The 16,908-nt window shown below is 39.0% G+C and overlaps 1 protein-coding gene across 1 annotated transcript in view; it reads right to left on the reverse strand.

Annotated features, from left to right (window-relative positions):
- Positions 1-11,209, reverse strand: part of LOC127412776 (fibroblast growth factor 2-like) — a 16,578-nt gene extending 5,369 nt beyond the window's left edge. Inside the window, exons 1-2 of the mRNA XM_051649416.1 lie at positions 10,693-11,209; positions 6,549-6,652 (exon numbers count right to left, since the gene is read on the reverse strand). Coding sequence (XP_051505376.1) covers positions 6,549-6,652; positions 10,693-11,011 — 423 coding nt within the window. The 5' untranslated portion in view covers positions 11,012-11,209. The remainder of the gene's footprint in view (positions 1-6,548; positions 6,653-10,692) is intronic.
- Positions 11,210-16,908: the final 5,699 nt, after the last annotated feature.

Below are 16,908 nucleotides of genomic sequence, written 5' to 3' on the forward strand. Positions count from 1 at the left end.
CCATTTGAGTTTGATTTTCAAAGGTAATACTTGTTCAGATTCTTGAGGAGGAGTCTTGGTCCATTCGTTAGATTGCTTTAAGAAGAGCACTGTTTGACAGTGATCAGAAATTGGGAGTTGAGATCTGACTGTAAACACATTGATGAATTTTGGATTAATGTCTGTAATTGAATAATCAACCACACTAGCTCCCAATGTGAAGCAGTATGTAAATCTACCGAGTGAATCACCTCTGATTGTACCATTTATGATGTAAAGTCCCAAACCTTTACAGAGCTTTAACATCTGCTTTCCATTTGTGTTGACTAAACTGTCATAGCTTTTTCTTGGACTGATAACTGATGTTGATTGAGATATGGTGTCGTCATATACAGCTCTGGAAAAAATGAAGAGACCACTGCAAAATGATCAGTTTCTCTGGATTTAATATTTATAGGTATGTGTTTGAGTAAAATGAACATTTTTGTTTTATTCTATAAAGTACTGACAATATTTCTCCTAAATTCCAAATAAAAATATTGTCATTTAGAGCATTTATTTGCAGAAAATGACAACTGGTCAAAATAACAAAAGATGCCGTGTTTTCAAACCTCGAATAATGCAAAGAAAACAAGTTCATATTCATTTGTAAACAACACAATACTAATGTTTTAACTTAGAGTTCAGAAATCAATATTTGGTGGAATAACCCTGATTTTCAATCACAGCTTTAATGCGTCTTGGCATGCTCTCTACCAGTCTCTCACATTGCTGTTGGGTGACTTCATGCCACTCCTGGCACAAAAATTCAAGCAGTTCGGCTTTGTTTGATGGCTTGTGGCCATCTATCTTCCTCTTGATCACATTCCAGAGGTTTTCAATGGGGTTCAGGTCTGGAGATTGGGCTGGCCATGACAGGGTCTTGATCCGGTGGTCCTCCATCTACACCTTAATTGACCTGGCTGTGTGGCATGGAGCATTGTCCTGCTGGAAAAACCAATCCTCAGAGTTGGGGAACATTGTCAGAGCAAAAGGAAGCAAGTTTTCTTCCAGGATAACCTTGTACGTGGCTTGATTCATGTGTCCTTCACAAAGATGATTCTTCCCGATTCCAGCCTTGCTGAAGCACCCCCAGATCATCACTGATCCTCCACCAAATTTCACAGTGGGTGCAAGACACTGTGACTTGAAGGCCTCTCCAGGTCTCCATCTAACCGTTAGACAACCAGGTGTTGAGAAAGCTGAAAATTGGATTCATCAGAGAAGATGACCTTCCTCCAGTCCTCTACGGTCCAATCCTTATGGTCTTTTGCAAACCTCAGCCTGGCTCTTCTTTACTTCTCATTGATGAAGGGCTTTTTTCTAGCTTTGAACGACTTCAGCCCTGCCCTTAGGAGCCTGTTTCGAACCGTCCTCGCCGTGCACTTCACCCCAGCTGCCGTTTGCCATTCTTTTTGTAGGTCACTTGATGTCATCCTACGTTGTTGAGTGACATTCGAATGAGTTGGTGGTCATCCCGGTCAGTGGAGAGTCATTTTTGCCCTCTGCCGGTCTGTAGCTTTGATGTCCCAATGTCTGCTGCTTGACCTTGTTCTTATGAACCACCATCTTTGAAATTTTAAAGGCGGAAGCAACCTGACGCTCACTGTATCCCTCTGCCAGTAAAGCCAGAATTGAACCCTTCTTTTCCTCTCTGAAAACTTTTCTTTTCAACTCTTTTGGCATGGTCGATAGTTATTTTTTTGATTCCAATTGCTTTTGAGGTACTGCTGGCACTGTTTTTTGCCATCCAGCTGGTCCTGTTGCAAGAGGATAGTGATGACCACAGCAGTGGTTTTTATACTTTTCCTCGTTAAATAAGATTTGGTTCAGGTGATTACCTAATCAGTACCTCATTAAGTAGAATGAGGTGTGCTTGTGTTGGAATTCAACAGACACTGGCATGGCTGCCATACATGTAGAGATGCTGATTTAAGAAAAATTTGGAGTGGTCTCTCAATTTTTTCAAGAGCTGTATGTGAATATCATCTACTTTATTTATATAATCAGTTTCTCTCCCAGTTCTTGCATTTAGGTCACCACATATCAGGACATTTCCTCTGGACTGAAAGTGTAAGATATCAGTCTGCAGCTGTAGAAAGTATTCTTCTTGGTAATATGGAGAGTCATGTGGTGGAATATATACAGCACAAAGGGAAAGATCACTCTGTGCTACCAGTGATTTTGACTATTTTAATCAAGTGTTTTAAATTGTCTTTGTGCCATAATAATAATCCAGCTGAATCATGGCCACATTTGATTTGAGATTTTCTAAATGAAGGGGTAGCAATTTCACTGTATCCTGTCTCATGAAAGATAGAGGTGCCAATGTCTGTTAAACCACTTAGTACATTGTGGTCTACAGTCTTGTTACCAAATGTAGCAGAGTCCAGACCTTGTTTATTCCAACAACTGATTTGAAATGATTTCATGGATAAAACTGATATTTTATAATGTGTGTATATACATGTATACAGTATGACTCTTGTAGATTATGTCATCAGTTTAGAACAGATGATGTTGAGTAGATGTCTTATCTGGTTGAGTTCTGCCGCTGCAGGGTTTTGTGGCTGTTGAAACCGCTGCTGCATAACTCTGGTGTTGTCCTGGTTCTCTCGTGGCTGAGTCTCGTCTGATCTGGTCTGCAGGAGCAGGGTTTCCTGAAGATTAACTCTGGTGTTGTCCTAGTTCTCTCGCGGCTGAGTCTCGTCTGATCTGGTCTGCAGGAGCAGGGTTTCTTGAAGAGTAACTCTGGTGTTGTCCTGGTTCTCTCATGGCTGAGTCTCGTCTGATCTGGTCTGCAGGAGCAGGGTTTCCTGAAGAGTAACTCCGGTGTTGTCCTGGTTCTCTCATGGCTGAGTCTCATCTGATCTGGTCTGCAGGAGCAGGGTTTCCTGAAGATTAACTCTGGTGTTGTCCTGGATCTCTCATGGCTGAGTCTCGTCTGATCTGGTCTGCAGGAGCAGGGTTTCCTGAAGAGTAATTCTGGTGTTGTCCTGGTTCTCTCATGGCTGAGTCTCGTCTGATCTGGTCTGCAGGAGCAGGGTTTCCTGAAGATTAACTCTGGTGTTGTCCTGGTTCTCTCATGGCTGAGTCTCGTCTGATCTGGTCTGCAGGAGCAGGGTTTCTTGAAGAGTAACTCTGGTGTTGTCCTGGTTCTCTCATGGCTGAGTCTCGTCTGATCTGGTCTGCAGGAGCAGGGTTTCCTGAAGAGTAACTCCGGTGTTGTCCTGGTTCTCTCATGGCTGAGTCTCGTCTGATCTGGTCTGCAGGAGCAGGGTTTCCTGAAGAGTAACTCCGGTGTTGTCCTGGTTCTCTCATGGCTGAGTCTCGTCTGATCTGGTCTGCAGGAGCAGGGTTTCCTGAAGATTAACTCTGGTGTTGTCCTGGATCTCTCATGGCTGAGTCTCGTCTGATCTGGTCTGCAGGAGCAGGGTTTCCTGAAGAGTAATTCTGGTGTTGTCCTGGTTCTCTCATGGCTGAGTCTCATCTGATCTGGTCTGCAGGAGCAGGGTTTCCTGAAGATTATCTCTGGTGTTGTCCTGGTTCTCTCATGGCTGAGTCTCGTCTGATCTGGTCTGCAGGAGCAGGGTTTCCTGAAGAGTAACTCTGGTGTTGTCCTGGTTCTCTAGTGGCTGAGTCTTGTCTGATCTGGTCTGCAGGAGCAGGGTTTCCTGAAGAGTAACTCTGGTGTTGTCCTGGTTCTCTAGTGGCTGAGTCTTGTCTGATCTGGTCTGCAGGAGCAGGGTTTCCTGAAGAGTAACTCTGGTGTTGTCCTGGTTCTCTCGTGGCTGAGTCTCGTCTGATCTGGTCTGCAGGAGCAGGGTTTCCTGAAGAGGTGTGTGTGGTGGTGGCGTAGTGGGCTAAAGCACATAACTGGTAATCAGATTTGGTTGCTGGTTCAATCCCCACAGCCATCACCATTGTGTCCTTGAGCAAGGCACTTAACTCCAGGTTGCTCCAGGGGGATTGTCCCTGTAATAAGTGCACTGTAAGTCCCTTTGGATAAAAGCGTCTGCCAAATGCATAAATGTAAATGTAAGAGTAACTCTGGTGTTGTCCTGGAGCTCTTATGGCTGTTTCGTCTGGCCTGGACTGGAGGAGCAGGACTTCCTGGTGGCCGGGAGCTTCTCTTGACAGTTGGGTTGCTGGTGTTTCTTGTATTTAGGGCTGTGATTTTCAGTGCACTTGCAAAGAGTTGCACTCCTTGTTTGTTAAGGTGTACATGGCCATACATATGATGAGGTCGTATATCCTTATGGTGGGCCAGATGGACATTTGGAAGCAGTGCACATCCTATGGAGAGTTTTACATTGTTTCCATGAATGGCATGGATTGGCACATCCCTGCATGGCAGTAGAGTGGATAGAGTAATTTTAGTCTCTGGGATCATTGCATGGCTCTGATGGTCACCTCTCTGAGCACTGGAGCCACATGACCTTTCATGGCCTTTAAGTCATTCGTACCTGTGTGAATAATGTAGGTTTCATTCAGATTTTTATCAGAAAGGATTTCAAAGGCAGCAGATTTTCTGGACCTTCATTTTTGGAAGTAACAGTTTCTCATTTATATATTTGCCATTTGAGTCCATTTAGAATAAGAGTCTGTGCTTCTCTGTGGTTGTCTGGAGCCATACTGTGGGTTTGGTCTCGTGGATCTGTTGAGGAGTGAAGATTTTCTATTGGTGGTGATTGTTCTAGCTGCAGATTTAGAATGAGTGTCTCTGGAGAGATTGATGGTGTAGCAGGAGATTCTTGAGCTTTTCTTTCAGGTCATAGATAAATTCATCTTTGGTCTGAAGTTCTGACTTCAAGACAGACAGTTCCTCCTGCATTTCTTTCTTAATCTCTGTTAGTTGTCTTCCTACTGGTGATCTTACTTTCCTCAAATCTTCTTTAGTTTGCTGAAGTTTTTGTGTCATCTGTTCTTTGTTTCTCTGTAAGTCTTAAATTCATCAAGTCAATGTAAGCCTCTGCATGTTGTTTTATTTCAGGTGGGACATAATTAATTATTTTAGTTCTACAACTTCTATCTCCAGGAGTGAGAAATTTTCTTTCATTTTTGACATTGGAGATCGGGTCAAAGATGTTGCTGTCGTCGTCTTTATGTGAGAAGAGCTGGTATTTGGATCTTTGTGGTCATCATGTATGGAGTTGCATTAGACAGTGCCTTTTTTTAATTGTTACAAAATCTCCCATAAATGCTTTTAGAGCAGTCTCACTCACTCACACACACACATGTTGGTGCAGCTATCATTATGAGGACTCTCCATAGACATAATGATTTTTATACTGTACAAACTATAGATTCTATCCCCTAACCCTAACCCTACCCCTAAACCTAACCCTCACAAAAAACTTTCTGCATTTTTACATTTTCAATAAAACATCGTTTAGTATGTTTTTTTAAGTGATTTGAATTATGGGGACACTAGAAATGTCCTCATAAACCACATTTATAGCATAATACCCTTGTAATTACCAGTTTATAACCTAAAAAAAGTCCTCGTAAACCACTTAAACCTGCCCACACACACACACACACACTCTCACACACACACACACACACACACTCACTCACACAAACACACACACACACACACACACTTACACACTCACATATGTATGATATGTTTTAAAATAAGAGGGGAAGTCAGAAACTCGTAATTTTTTTGCATCAAATAAAACAGAAATATTGATGACTCTGACTTTTTGTACCCTAATAGAGCAACATATCCTGGGAGATACAAATCCAAAATATATCAAATATATAAAAAATTCCTTTGGATTTGTTTTACTTGATTCCAAATGATTTAAAAAGTGACATGAAATGAAATTGTTTTTGTATTTTTTTTGTTTTTTGTGGGGGTTTTTTTGCTAATCATTCTCCACTCTTGCCTGTTTAAGGGTTAAGTGAGCGGCGAGATTCCAGTTTTGTTTTCATGAGAGTTGAACAAGGAACGCTGGAGGAAATGTTTGTTCAGTGTTGTGAAACACCTTCGTCATCAGTGTGAGGATTGTTTCAGCATGATGCTAGGAATACAGACACTCTACACAGCTTTAATTAACTGTGTGTGTTGAACTGGTCTTTGCCCTTTCCTAAATGAAAAGCAAACACACTTGTGGGCTTTAAATGGGGGGTAACTTGACCTTACCGTGTTACATATTTTATCGCAAGAAACTAAATCATCAAGATCCATCTAGAGTGCAATAAAAAAGGCATCTACTTCTCAGAACATTCTCAGGTGAAAGTATTTACGATTTTCTAAACCACATCAACAGAACCAGCCTTCATGTGTTTGTGGTCAGCAGTTTATTCATAACAGTTTTAAGAAACATGTTAAAGACCATGTGGTTGAGCCCTCAAAAACCACAGTGCCACAAAAATACCTGCACTGCTGAGTTGAACTGAAACTCTTCACTACTGTAAATACAAATTCCCCAACTATGACATATTTCAAAACCATCTGATCCTCAGGAGATTCCAGAGGAATATTTATGAATGTGAAAACTCATTATTGAGGGTCTCACCGTTCCAAACAGTCGTCCGTCTGCGTTCATGGCAAGGTAACGGTTTGCGCGGACACCTTTGATCACCACCTCACCAACAGCTGTCGCCTGCAGCTGCAGTCGAACTGCAAGAAAACGCAAACGTATTCTGTTCAAAACTCAAACTATTACACATGTTTTCACAGCTAATCTTATTCTCTGATTTTCTCACAGCTGACAAACACATTTGTGGTTTTGGCAGGAAATTATGTTGTTATTTTTTAGTCTTTGGTCAGAATGATAAACACATGAAACATTCTTCAAATGAGAGTCCACAGACTTCAGAAGAACTGTGTGATTCTTCTGGATCAACAACAGATAGCCCAACTGACTAAAATTAGGACACTACTAACTTATCTACATTTTTCAGTAGCGTGACTATAATGCAGTGTAGCTTTTCTTGAAACAAGCTACATTTTCTGAACAGCACTGTTGCGTCACAAACACACCGCAATACAGCCAAGCGAATCGAGGAAGTAAACGTGCCAACTCATTTGAACCATCATCTCTCTCTTATCTGTAGTGTTGGGAAGTCCAAATCGTATACGTAAGTGAATCAGTTCGTTCTGACAGTTCATGTCAATCAGCGGGTTCAACTGAACAATTCTTTGATTCACGTATACTTGTATGTAATGTTGAGGAGTCCAGTTTATTTGTTCGGACGGTTCATGCAAATGAACTAGGCTATTTCAAATAAATGATTCAACGATTCACTTGAGCCGCTGCACATAGTCACTGCCTTCTTTTCTAAAGCGAAATATTTAGTTGATTGCTGCTGTTTACATACGTTACATACTATATAACAGGGTGTTTCCTATACTATAAAAATGTCTGTAATTTCAACGGAAATACAATGACTACGTTTACATGTACACCCAGGGGCGCAGCTATACATTTGTTGAGGGGTATGCACAGGGGCGCAGAAATGGGGTATGCAACATATGCAACGCATAGGGGCACCACACAAAGGGGGGCGCCAAAATCATACTCTATAAATCTCCTATAATACCTCACAAATCACCAAAAGCACAATTCTAAACAATCATGAAAGGATGTGTTTTATTTCACTTTTATTTGATTTAATTTGATTTAACTTAAAAATGTTCTTAGCATTTTAAATGGGTTCAAATATGCATTTTAATTATTTTACTATTTTATTTTTATTTATTTATTATTTTATCAAGCAGTACCATCATAGCTACCGCTCACCCTCTGTCTACCGATGTTGCTCCGACTGTCACGTGACAAAAATGGTCAGAGGGGGAATGCGTTCTAGAGGCGCAGAACAGAAAAAGGAAGATGGAAAATGAAAAACAGTGCATTAAAATGAAGAAAACAATGCCCAAGTGGACAAAGAGAGATCGGAGGGCTTAACTTATCACTTTATCACTGAAAATCTTGAAGTTAACCGACATTTAACGTTGCCGAGAGGTACAGATGGTCAGCTAATATAAATATTAGTTCATTTCTGAGTATCTCTGCCACGGTTATGCAAAAAGTCGTTGTATGTTTGGAAATGGGTGTTCAATTGCTTAACATTTAGAGAGAAAAGCTTGTTAAAAAAGTTGTTAACTGAACCTTTGCCATGTTCAACCTATTGTGCTACTCTTACTAACTATAACGAACAGTAGCGGATTTAGGCATGGGTGACGTGCGGTTGCCCAGGGCGGCACGAGGCACCCTCACAGAGTTTGAATTAAATAATTGGCATCACATTAAGTTGTAACTTTTTTATTGAATTCTTGATAAATATATATATATATATATAAATCATTATTATTATTATTATTATTATGTGTGTGTTCAGAATTGTAATATTTGTTACATTTTGAAGCAGTTTTTTAAAGTGTTATTAATGGTTCCGTTTTTGGTGTCAAATTTTGTGTCACCTTCACATGACTATTTAATATAAAGTTAAAAATTGCGCTGCAGTAGTGGGGTTTCCCTCTTACTTAAAACTCTGGGATTCCCCCAGTGTACCAGCACATACGTGGATGTGAAGGACAGTCCATATTTTACAGTGGTGTGTGTAAATGGGTATAATTTATAGTGCATGTGCTTTTCCCACTGTATTTCCAGAAATGCTGAATTCTTTCCGCTTTGTTGACTTGTTGTTTGGCTCCATCCTATGATGTTTGTTATCCGGTCTGTTCCACACATGTGCGCACTCTTCAAAAACCTGTTAGAATGTGGCCTATGTGTTTACATGACCACATAAGATAACAGATTTATACTGATTAGTTTTAATGGCACAGACATTTGAAAGAAACTCTATCGCACCTTTGAGTACTGAAGTTTCATCTCGTTCTTGCATAAAGTATGTTATTTTTCTAAGGATGCACTCAGTAATATTTGTGTAATGTTGTGCGGAGACCTAGCAGCATAGATGCAGCATCATGCAAAAACAAATGTTCTCAGTTATTGATTTAATTGTAAAAATGCACTATTTGCAACCATGATTCATTCATATTTCGCAGCTGAAAGCATCCTGTTTCTGGTGATTATTGATATAAAGTGTGCAATATTTGGCTGGTCATATAAGCTTATCATGGCAGCGCTATCAAAAAAAAAGAACTTTCACTATTGTCAGTTTTACTCAATCCTCCCATGTTCATATTACTTAGTTAATTTAAGTTCCTTTGATTACATAAATTTGAGTTGATTCAACTAAATAAAGGGTCATCTTTACTTAATCCATGTGCATTGGGACAACATGAATATTTTTTGTTTGGTTAACTGAAACTGATGAATATAAAGGGAGAGATTTGTTAGTGTTTAATGTTTTGATATGTTGAGATTAAAAAATGTCTGTTATTTTATAGTTTTGGGGGTTACCATCATTGTGAAGAGTGGAGCTTGAGAACCAATACATTTTGATTATTCTACATATTGATTTATTCAATGAGCAATTGCTTTGCTAACCAGAGATGGCACGATATATAGAATTTCTATATATCGTGAACCAAAAAAATGACGAACCATATCGTGGCATAACTCGATATTTCGACATTTGCAACTATTGTTTTCTGTCCATGTGATCATAAATGAAATGACCCGTCAAGCATCATAATCTATCTGCGCTTTGATCTACACTGTTTACAGGGTTCACACAAGGTCCTTAAAGTGCTTTTAGAAATATAAGTACTGGAATACCTGGAAAATCACCTTGTTTTGATGAAACATGCTCGAGATTAAAACAGATCTTTTCCTCCGTGTAATGTGTGTCCATCAAAGATGATGCAACTCCACTTTCATTGAATAATGTGTCTTAAAATCCTTTCTGTTCTTTACAGTCATTTAAAAAATATATAATTGCATGATATATATACTTGTTATTAACTTGTTTATATAATCAAAATAAGTGGAAAACAAATCTACCAGTGCTGAAGAAGTAATCCAAAGTATTTCGATTACGTTACTGACCTTGAGTAATCTAACAGAATACGTTACAAATTACATTTTACAGTATGTATTCTGTAATCTGTAGTGTAATACATTTTAAAAGTAACCTTCCCAACCCTGTCCACAATTATCATTTTTGTTAGTATAAAAGTTTAGCAATAAGCAAAAAAAAAAAAGTACCTCTACTCCTGAACTTTGACACACATTATATTAGGTGTCTTTACCTACTATGTACTTCAGTATTTGATACAAATGTACTTATTATGTACATACATGTTGTTGCATTGTACTTATATTTAAAGTACCTGCATTTAGTTACATCTGTAGTTAAAATCTTAAACTTACACCTAACCCTGAACCCTAACCCCAACCCTGCTCCTAAACCTACCCATACCTAATCTCGTGAGAATTTTGCAGAAGTACATGTAGTTACACATTAAATACATTGTATTGCACATAGTAGTTAAAGACACCTGATATAAAGTGGGACTTTGATCTTTCTATTCTAATGAATGTAGAGACACTTTCTGATATTACAAAAATAAACAACAACTGTTTTATTTTATGGAAATGTGACATCATTAAGGCTCTTGCTCCACAACAACAATATAAAGAGACTTTGTGTTCTCTCTCTCTCTCTCTCTCTCTCTCTCTTTCTCTTTGCTCTAGATCATTCCCTCTCTCCTGTTTTTCCATGGAAGAGTAACGGAACAAGTCCACTCACTGTGTGGGTCGCTTTTCTCACGAATGCCGTCCACCCTGCCATCCGAGTTTATCCGCAGGAAGTAGCCACCGTTTTTGCAGTACAAACGTTTTGGTTCCTTGAAATTCCCTGAAGGAAATCCTCCGCTGGCCCCGTCGTCAGGGTTGGCTGGGAGAGTTGTGATTGCTCCCGTGGCCATCTCTCGTTCTCTCTCTCTCTCTTTCGTTTTCTCCTTCTCTGCCCCCCTGAGCAGCATCTGAGCCCCTCTGTGGCCCCTCTGCGCCTCCTCCCCCTCCTCTCCTGTCTCCTTCCGGTGCTCCGCAGAGCCACGGCGTCTCATTAAACTCAGATAAACTCTTCAAGCTGCTCTAGTACTGCAGATCTCACATCAAATGAGACGCCACAGACACTCCTCACAGCCCAAAGTAGAAGATTTCACAGAGCAGGAGAGAGTTCAGCTGTGAAGAGGAGGTCCAGGATGAGGATGGTGTTTTATGGTTGCTGTCTGTGGTGTTTACAGCTGGGCAGCTGGACTGGTCTGTCTCTCTCTCTCTTGCTGACTGTCTGTCTCTGTCCCTGTTGGGCCAGTGACCAGACTCCCTCACCCACTGTGACTTATTCCACCTACTTTGGCAAGATACCAAAGTTTGCAATCAAAAGTCAGAGATCTCAGGATAAGCTCAAACATCTCTCATCAGGTTCTCCCATAAGCAAATGATCTATCCACATTCATTTTATAGCTTTATACTCTTACTGACTCATCTGTGTCTATTTTTATTTCTCCAGAGGAATTTTAGGAGAAGCATCTGAGACAAAATGTCTCATGAGCTATGAAAGAGCAACCTCTGAGCTATTGTAGTTTCCTCACACATACTGTGGTCTCATTTTTGGGTGGTATGGTGGCTCAGTGGGTAGCACTGTCACCTCACACCAAGAAGGTCCTGGGTCAACTGGGCCTTTCTGTATGGAGTTTGCATGTTCATGTGGGTTTCCTCCAGGTGCTCTGGTTTTCTGTTACGCTTGTTCAGAGATAACCAAACTTGAACTTTCGTCTGCAGCGAAATGCAAAACTTCTTCACACAAGATTTCACGAGTTTCCAGTCTCCCATGTTTGGATGCATTTAATGGGAGTGAATGGAGCGCGAAGTGTGTAGTGTGACCGCTGCCACCCCTTAAACTCTACGGATCTGCCGGTGGGTCTAAAGGGGGGCGCTATATCATGAAAAAAGTTTACGCTTAAAACAGTAAAGTCTACAAATACAGCCTCATAAGTCAGGCATATGAGGTATCATTTCAAAGCTTAGAATCTGAACTTTTCAGAGATAACATCATTTCTGCATTTATGTTACTTAAAATATCAAAATGAGACCTGAAAACATTCGCGATGAAAACAAGCGCCCCCTAGAGGTAGAAATATGTATATGAAAATAAAAGTCCTTCACATAGCACCTAAATGGACAAGTTATATATCAAATGAAAGCTCTTATTCTCAGGAATGTGACTCTACAGTTAATTTTGTTGTCCTAATACCACAGTTCGAAAGATTTTCAAAAGAGTCACAAAGTGAAATATGATTTTTGTAAGTCATCAAATACAAACGTCTCTTTTACGCTCCGATAACTGCTGCTGTAAACCCCAAATAGCTAAAAACGTTATATCTGCTTTCACCTTAAGAAGTCTTCTAAAACATTAGCCATTTTTACTTGTCTGTGAGCTTGCTAGTGTGATTAATCCAGTGTTATATCTTAGATGTCCAGAACAAAATATGACATCCAGAAGGAAAAGCATGCAAAACAAATCATTCATGTAACAATTTTAAATATTATCCCAAAGGGGAGGATCTCAGCTTTCTAATGACACCTGGATTGAGCTTCTAGTCCACTCAGAGGCCTAGATATTCAATCTGAAACAATGAGAGTGGTGGATGAACGGAAAATTAGACTGAATGTCTATGGACGAGCACATCTGTGAGGGCTAAAATGCATTAGAGCGCCACCTACATTTCAGATCTGTTTATTGTGATGGAATGTGATTTGCCATCTAGTGGAGGTAGGGAAACACCCTGGACAGATGGCCAGTCCATCACAGGGCAACACATACAGACATACATTCAAACTCTCACTCACATCTACGGGCAATTTAGGGTCTCCAATTAACTTGCATATGATACCTCATATGCCTGACTTATGTATTTGTAGACTTTACTGTTTTAAGTGTAAACTTTATTTGTTTTAAGATATAGCGCCCCCCTTTAGACCCACCGGCAGATCCGTAGAGTTTAAGGGGTGGCAGCGGTCACACTACCCTTCGCGCTCCATTCACTCCCATTAAACGCATCCAAATACGGGAGACTGGAAACTCGTGAAAGCTTGTGCGAATAAGTTTTGCGTTTCGCTGTAGACGAAAGTTCAAGTTTGTTTATCTCTGACCAGCGTAACAGAATAACTCCTTGGATTGATGTTAAGATGACACAATTATCCAGTTTTCATTGGCTAAACTTGTGATTAAGTTGTTGAAAAGCTATTCAGCTGAAATAAAAAATATAAATCAAGAGAACTACGCACATCACACTCACATATTCGGATTCCCAGGATGCACTGCAGCATGAATAAAATATTATGCATATTGTGCAAATTACAATGCATAAAAATTATGCATCGTCACCATCACTGTGATTTGCTTGTTAAGTGTTGAGGCCCATGCGTGTCTCCTTGACAAGCTTAAGTCTAAATATGATAGATGAATTAAACGTCAACCTCTGATCATCAACTGGCCATTAGCATTAAATATCAGTTTATTTAGTCTCTGATAATGGTATATAGACATAACTATTTCTATAGTTATCTTCAGTAATATTAAAAGGAATATTCTGGGCTCAATACAAGTTAAGCTCAGTCGACATCATTTGTGGCAAAACCAAAAAAAAATGTTTTATTTAGACATGTCCCTCCTTCTCTTTAAAAAAGCAGAAATTGAGGTTACAGTGAGACACTTACAATGGAAGTCAATGGGGCCAGTTTTTTGGAGGGTTTAAAGGCAAAAATGTGACGCTTATAATTTTATAAAAGAACGTACATTAATTCTTCTGTTAAAACTTGTATATTATTTGAGCTGTAAAGTTGTTTAAATCATCATTTTTATAGTCGTTTTTGTCATGGCAACAGTGTTAACACACATATTGTTTACGTCTTGTGTCTATACTTTTGAAACTGTATTTTAGTGTTTACAGATTGACCCCATTGACTTCCATTGTAAGTGTCTCACTGGAACATAGATGTTTGCTTTTTTATTTTAAAAGGAAGGAAAAGGAAAGTAATCAACATTATGCCACAAATGCTGTCGATTGAGCGTAACTTGTATTGAACCCGGAATATTCCTTTAATTGATAATCAGTGTTATTGAAGCTCTATGTTCAGTTGTTGATTGAGCTAAGAAAGTTACGTTTACTTAAAAAGACATCAAGATGATTTCAGTCAACTTTAGGATTTGTTTAAACAACTTTCCCTCTTAAGTTGACACGACTTAAAACTTTAAGGCAGCACGAACACTTACTTTAAGTTGAAACAACAAAATTATTTTTACAGTGTATGCACATATATACAAAGTTGCGTGTTTTTGTTTTTGTTTTGTTGTTGTTGGAGGAATGTGAGTAGATGGTTTAACATTTTAAATAAAATATTATTTGTGATTTATTAAAACCAGAAGCCCTCATGAGTGACATCATCATATCCTGGTCTGCTGTGCTGTCCATAATAATTTTGCAATTACCTTTAAAAATCCTATGATAACCTTTGACCTTAAACAACCTTAGAGGACAAAAATGTCCATGTCAAAAAACTGCAGTAATATTATTTATTAATATTATTTTCTTCTTTCAATGAGTTCATTTTTTTAACCAACATCAGTCCTGATCATAACTACCAAATTTTAACCCTTTAAATGCCAGTTTGTTTACATAATGCCACAGTTGTTTTTTACACACACACACACACACACACATACACACACAACACACATTACTCAATGCACACATAAAAAACACACTCTGACATCCATACCAACACACACACACAATTTTAGCTGCATCATTTATTCAGTTGTCCTGCAGTGCTCTATAATACAGCAAACAGAAAATAGGGGAAAAGCTTGTATTTGCTCCATAGCCTAAACATGAGAAAAAGCTCTGGAATGAAAGCATAATATCACAGAATTCATGATTTTATGCTTTAATGGCACTGGGATCAAATATTGCAGTTTTAATGGGTTTCAATGGGGACATTTTTGTCCTGAAGGTCCTGAGTGTAACTATTTTGTGTACACTGTGTATTATAGATGTATTATAGGAAATGAGGTTCAAATATCAAAATTCCCCCAAAAATACACACATGTATGCCGTTGGCATTAACACAGCCAAAATGATCGAAAAAACAAAAATGAAAAAGACAAAAATGTACCGAAGATTGCACAAGGGTTAAAATTATTTTCTTCTTTAAATGGCTTCAATGTAGTTAGCTAATTTTTGTTAGTAGATAGTGTAGCTAACTACTTTTTTAATAGAGCAGTTTTTAACTTCATAACGTAATACTTTAACATTGTTGCTTGGGAAGCTGCAGTTTTACAAGTAGCTTCTCCAACACTGGTTTCTAAGTGGTTCTTGAACATCAATCTCTTGTTTTAGAGCATCTGTGTTCAAATGAACTACAGTGATTCCCATCAGTTCAGCGGGAGTGTCCAACACTCGAATCGGACGTCCAAGCGCTGCGGCGTGTATTGACCGGAGTGCTGACCACATCACAGCTGCTGTAATCCATGACAGAATGGAGACTTTTGCTCTTGGCTTGATGGCTTTATACGACATTCATGTAAATTAAAGAAGAAACCAACAACAAACCACAATGACGTTGCAAAGCCTTCATTCCAGCCTCAATGTAAAACCGCGACCAAAACCAACTTTAGATTTAGAACACTACATGTGTTTGTCTTCCGCCATGAATGAACACACACTTCCACAACAGTACAGTAATTACAAACACTGCAGCCCACACATACACACATGGTGGGGATGTCCCAATGACTTCTGTCGTTCTTAAATTAAGATAATTATTTACTTAGATTAACCCTAAAGCTTTGGTATTTTTGTTGAATAGTTATTTCCCTTTATAAATGATCTCACTGTCCCATAGACAGACAGTCAGAGGAGTCATGTGACTGTGAAACTCATCTCTCCAGCAGGTCACCTGTAGACCCTCAGGGGTTTCCAAACCGGGGCCTGGGATCCCCAGGGGGCCACAAGGGGGTGCTAAGGGGTCACTTTATAGAAAAAAATATATAGAAAAAATACTATTACTGGCACTATCACTGTTAAATATCACTGGTGTCTTTAACTGTTCATATATCTGTACACTGATCACATCAACCATGAGAATGGGGAGAAATGTGATCTCAGTGATTGGGATGGTGGCATGATTGTTGGTTTTATATTTATGTCATATCATATCTCGTCGCGTCTCTCCCGTGCTCGCATTGTCATTTCCTGAGTACGGGAACCTGTCTGCGCCAGACATGTTTGGTGTTACGCTAATGGGAAAATCAAGTGAGCCCGGATCGCTTTTTTGTTCACAATGCACATTATTAGCGAACCGAACTCAGACCACTTCCCGCGATGGTCTCAGCTCAGTTTGCTTTTAAGGGGTCTGAGATCGTTTGGATTGTTCACATATGGGCCAGAAATCCAGTGAACCACGCTCAGACCCCTGAAACGAACCAAGTGTGAACACTATTTTTCGATTTCATTTTTTGTTTCTAAAATAGTTTTGCCTGCCCTCACAATAGGTTTTGCATTTCCTCACAATAAATCTACCATGATTTTACTAAAATAACCATATTTTAACCGTGATATTCATAGATAAACCATTGTACTAATACATGAAAACAAAAACTATGATTACTAGACTGTTACTAACCATAATGGTAGCACTTTATCATAAAGTTACATTTGTTAACATTAGTAAATGTATTAAGTATCATGAATCAACAATGAACAATATATTTTTTTACAGCGTAAAATTCTTATTCTTTGTTTATGTTAGTTAATACAAATACAATTGTTCATTGTTAGTTGGTTAGTTCAGAGTGCATTAACTAATGTGAACATATACAACTTTTAATTTAAAAAGTGTGTGTTGAAATTAAAATTAACCATGATTAATAAATGCTGTAAAGGTATTATTCATTGTT

The sequence above is a fragment of the Myxocyprinus asiaticus genome, chromosome 22, assembly GCF_019703515.2.
Source record: "Myxocyprinus asiaticus isolate MX2 ecotype Aquarium Trade chromosome 22, UBuf_Myxa_2, whole genome shotgun sequence".
In the NCBI taxonomy this organism is placed as follows: Eukaryota; Metazoa; Chordata; class Actinopteri; order Cypriniformes; family Catostomidae; genus Myxocyprinus; species Myxocyprinus asiaticus.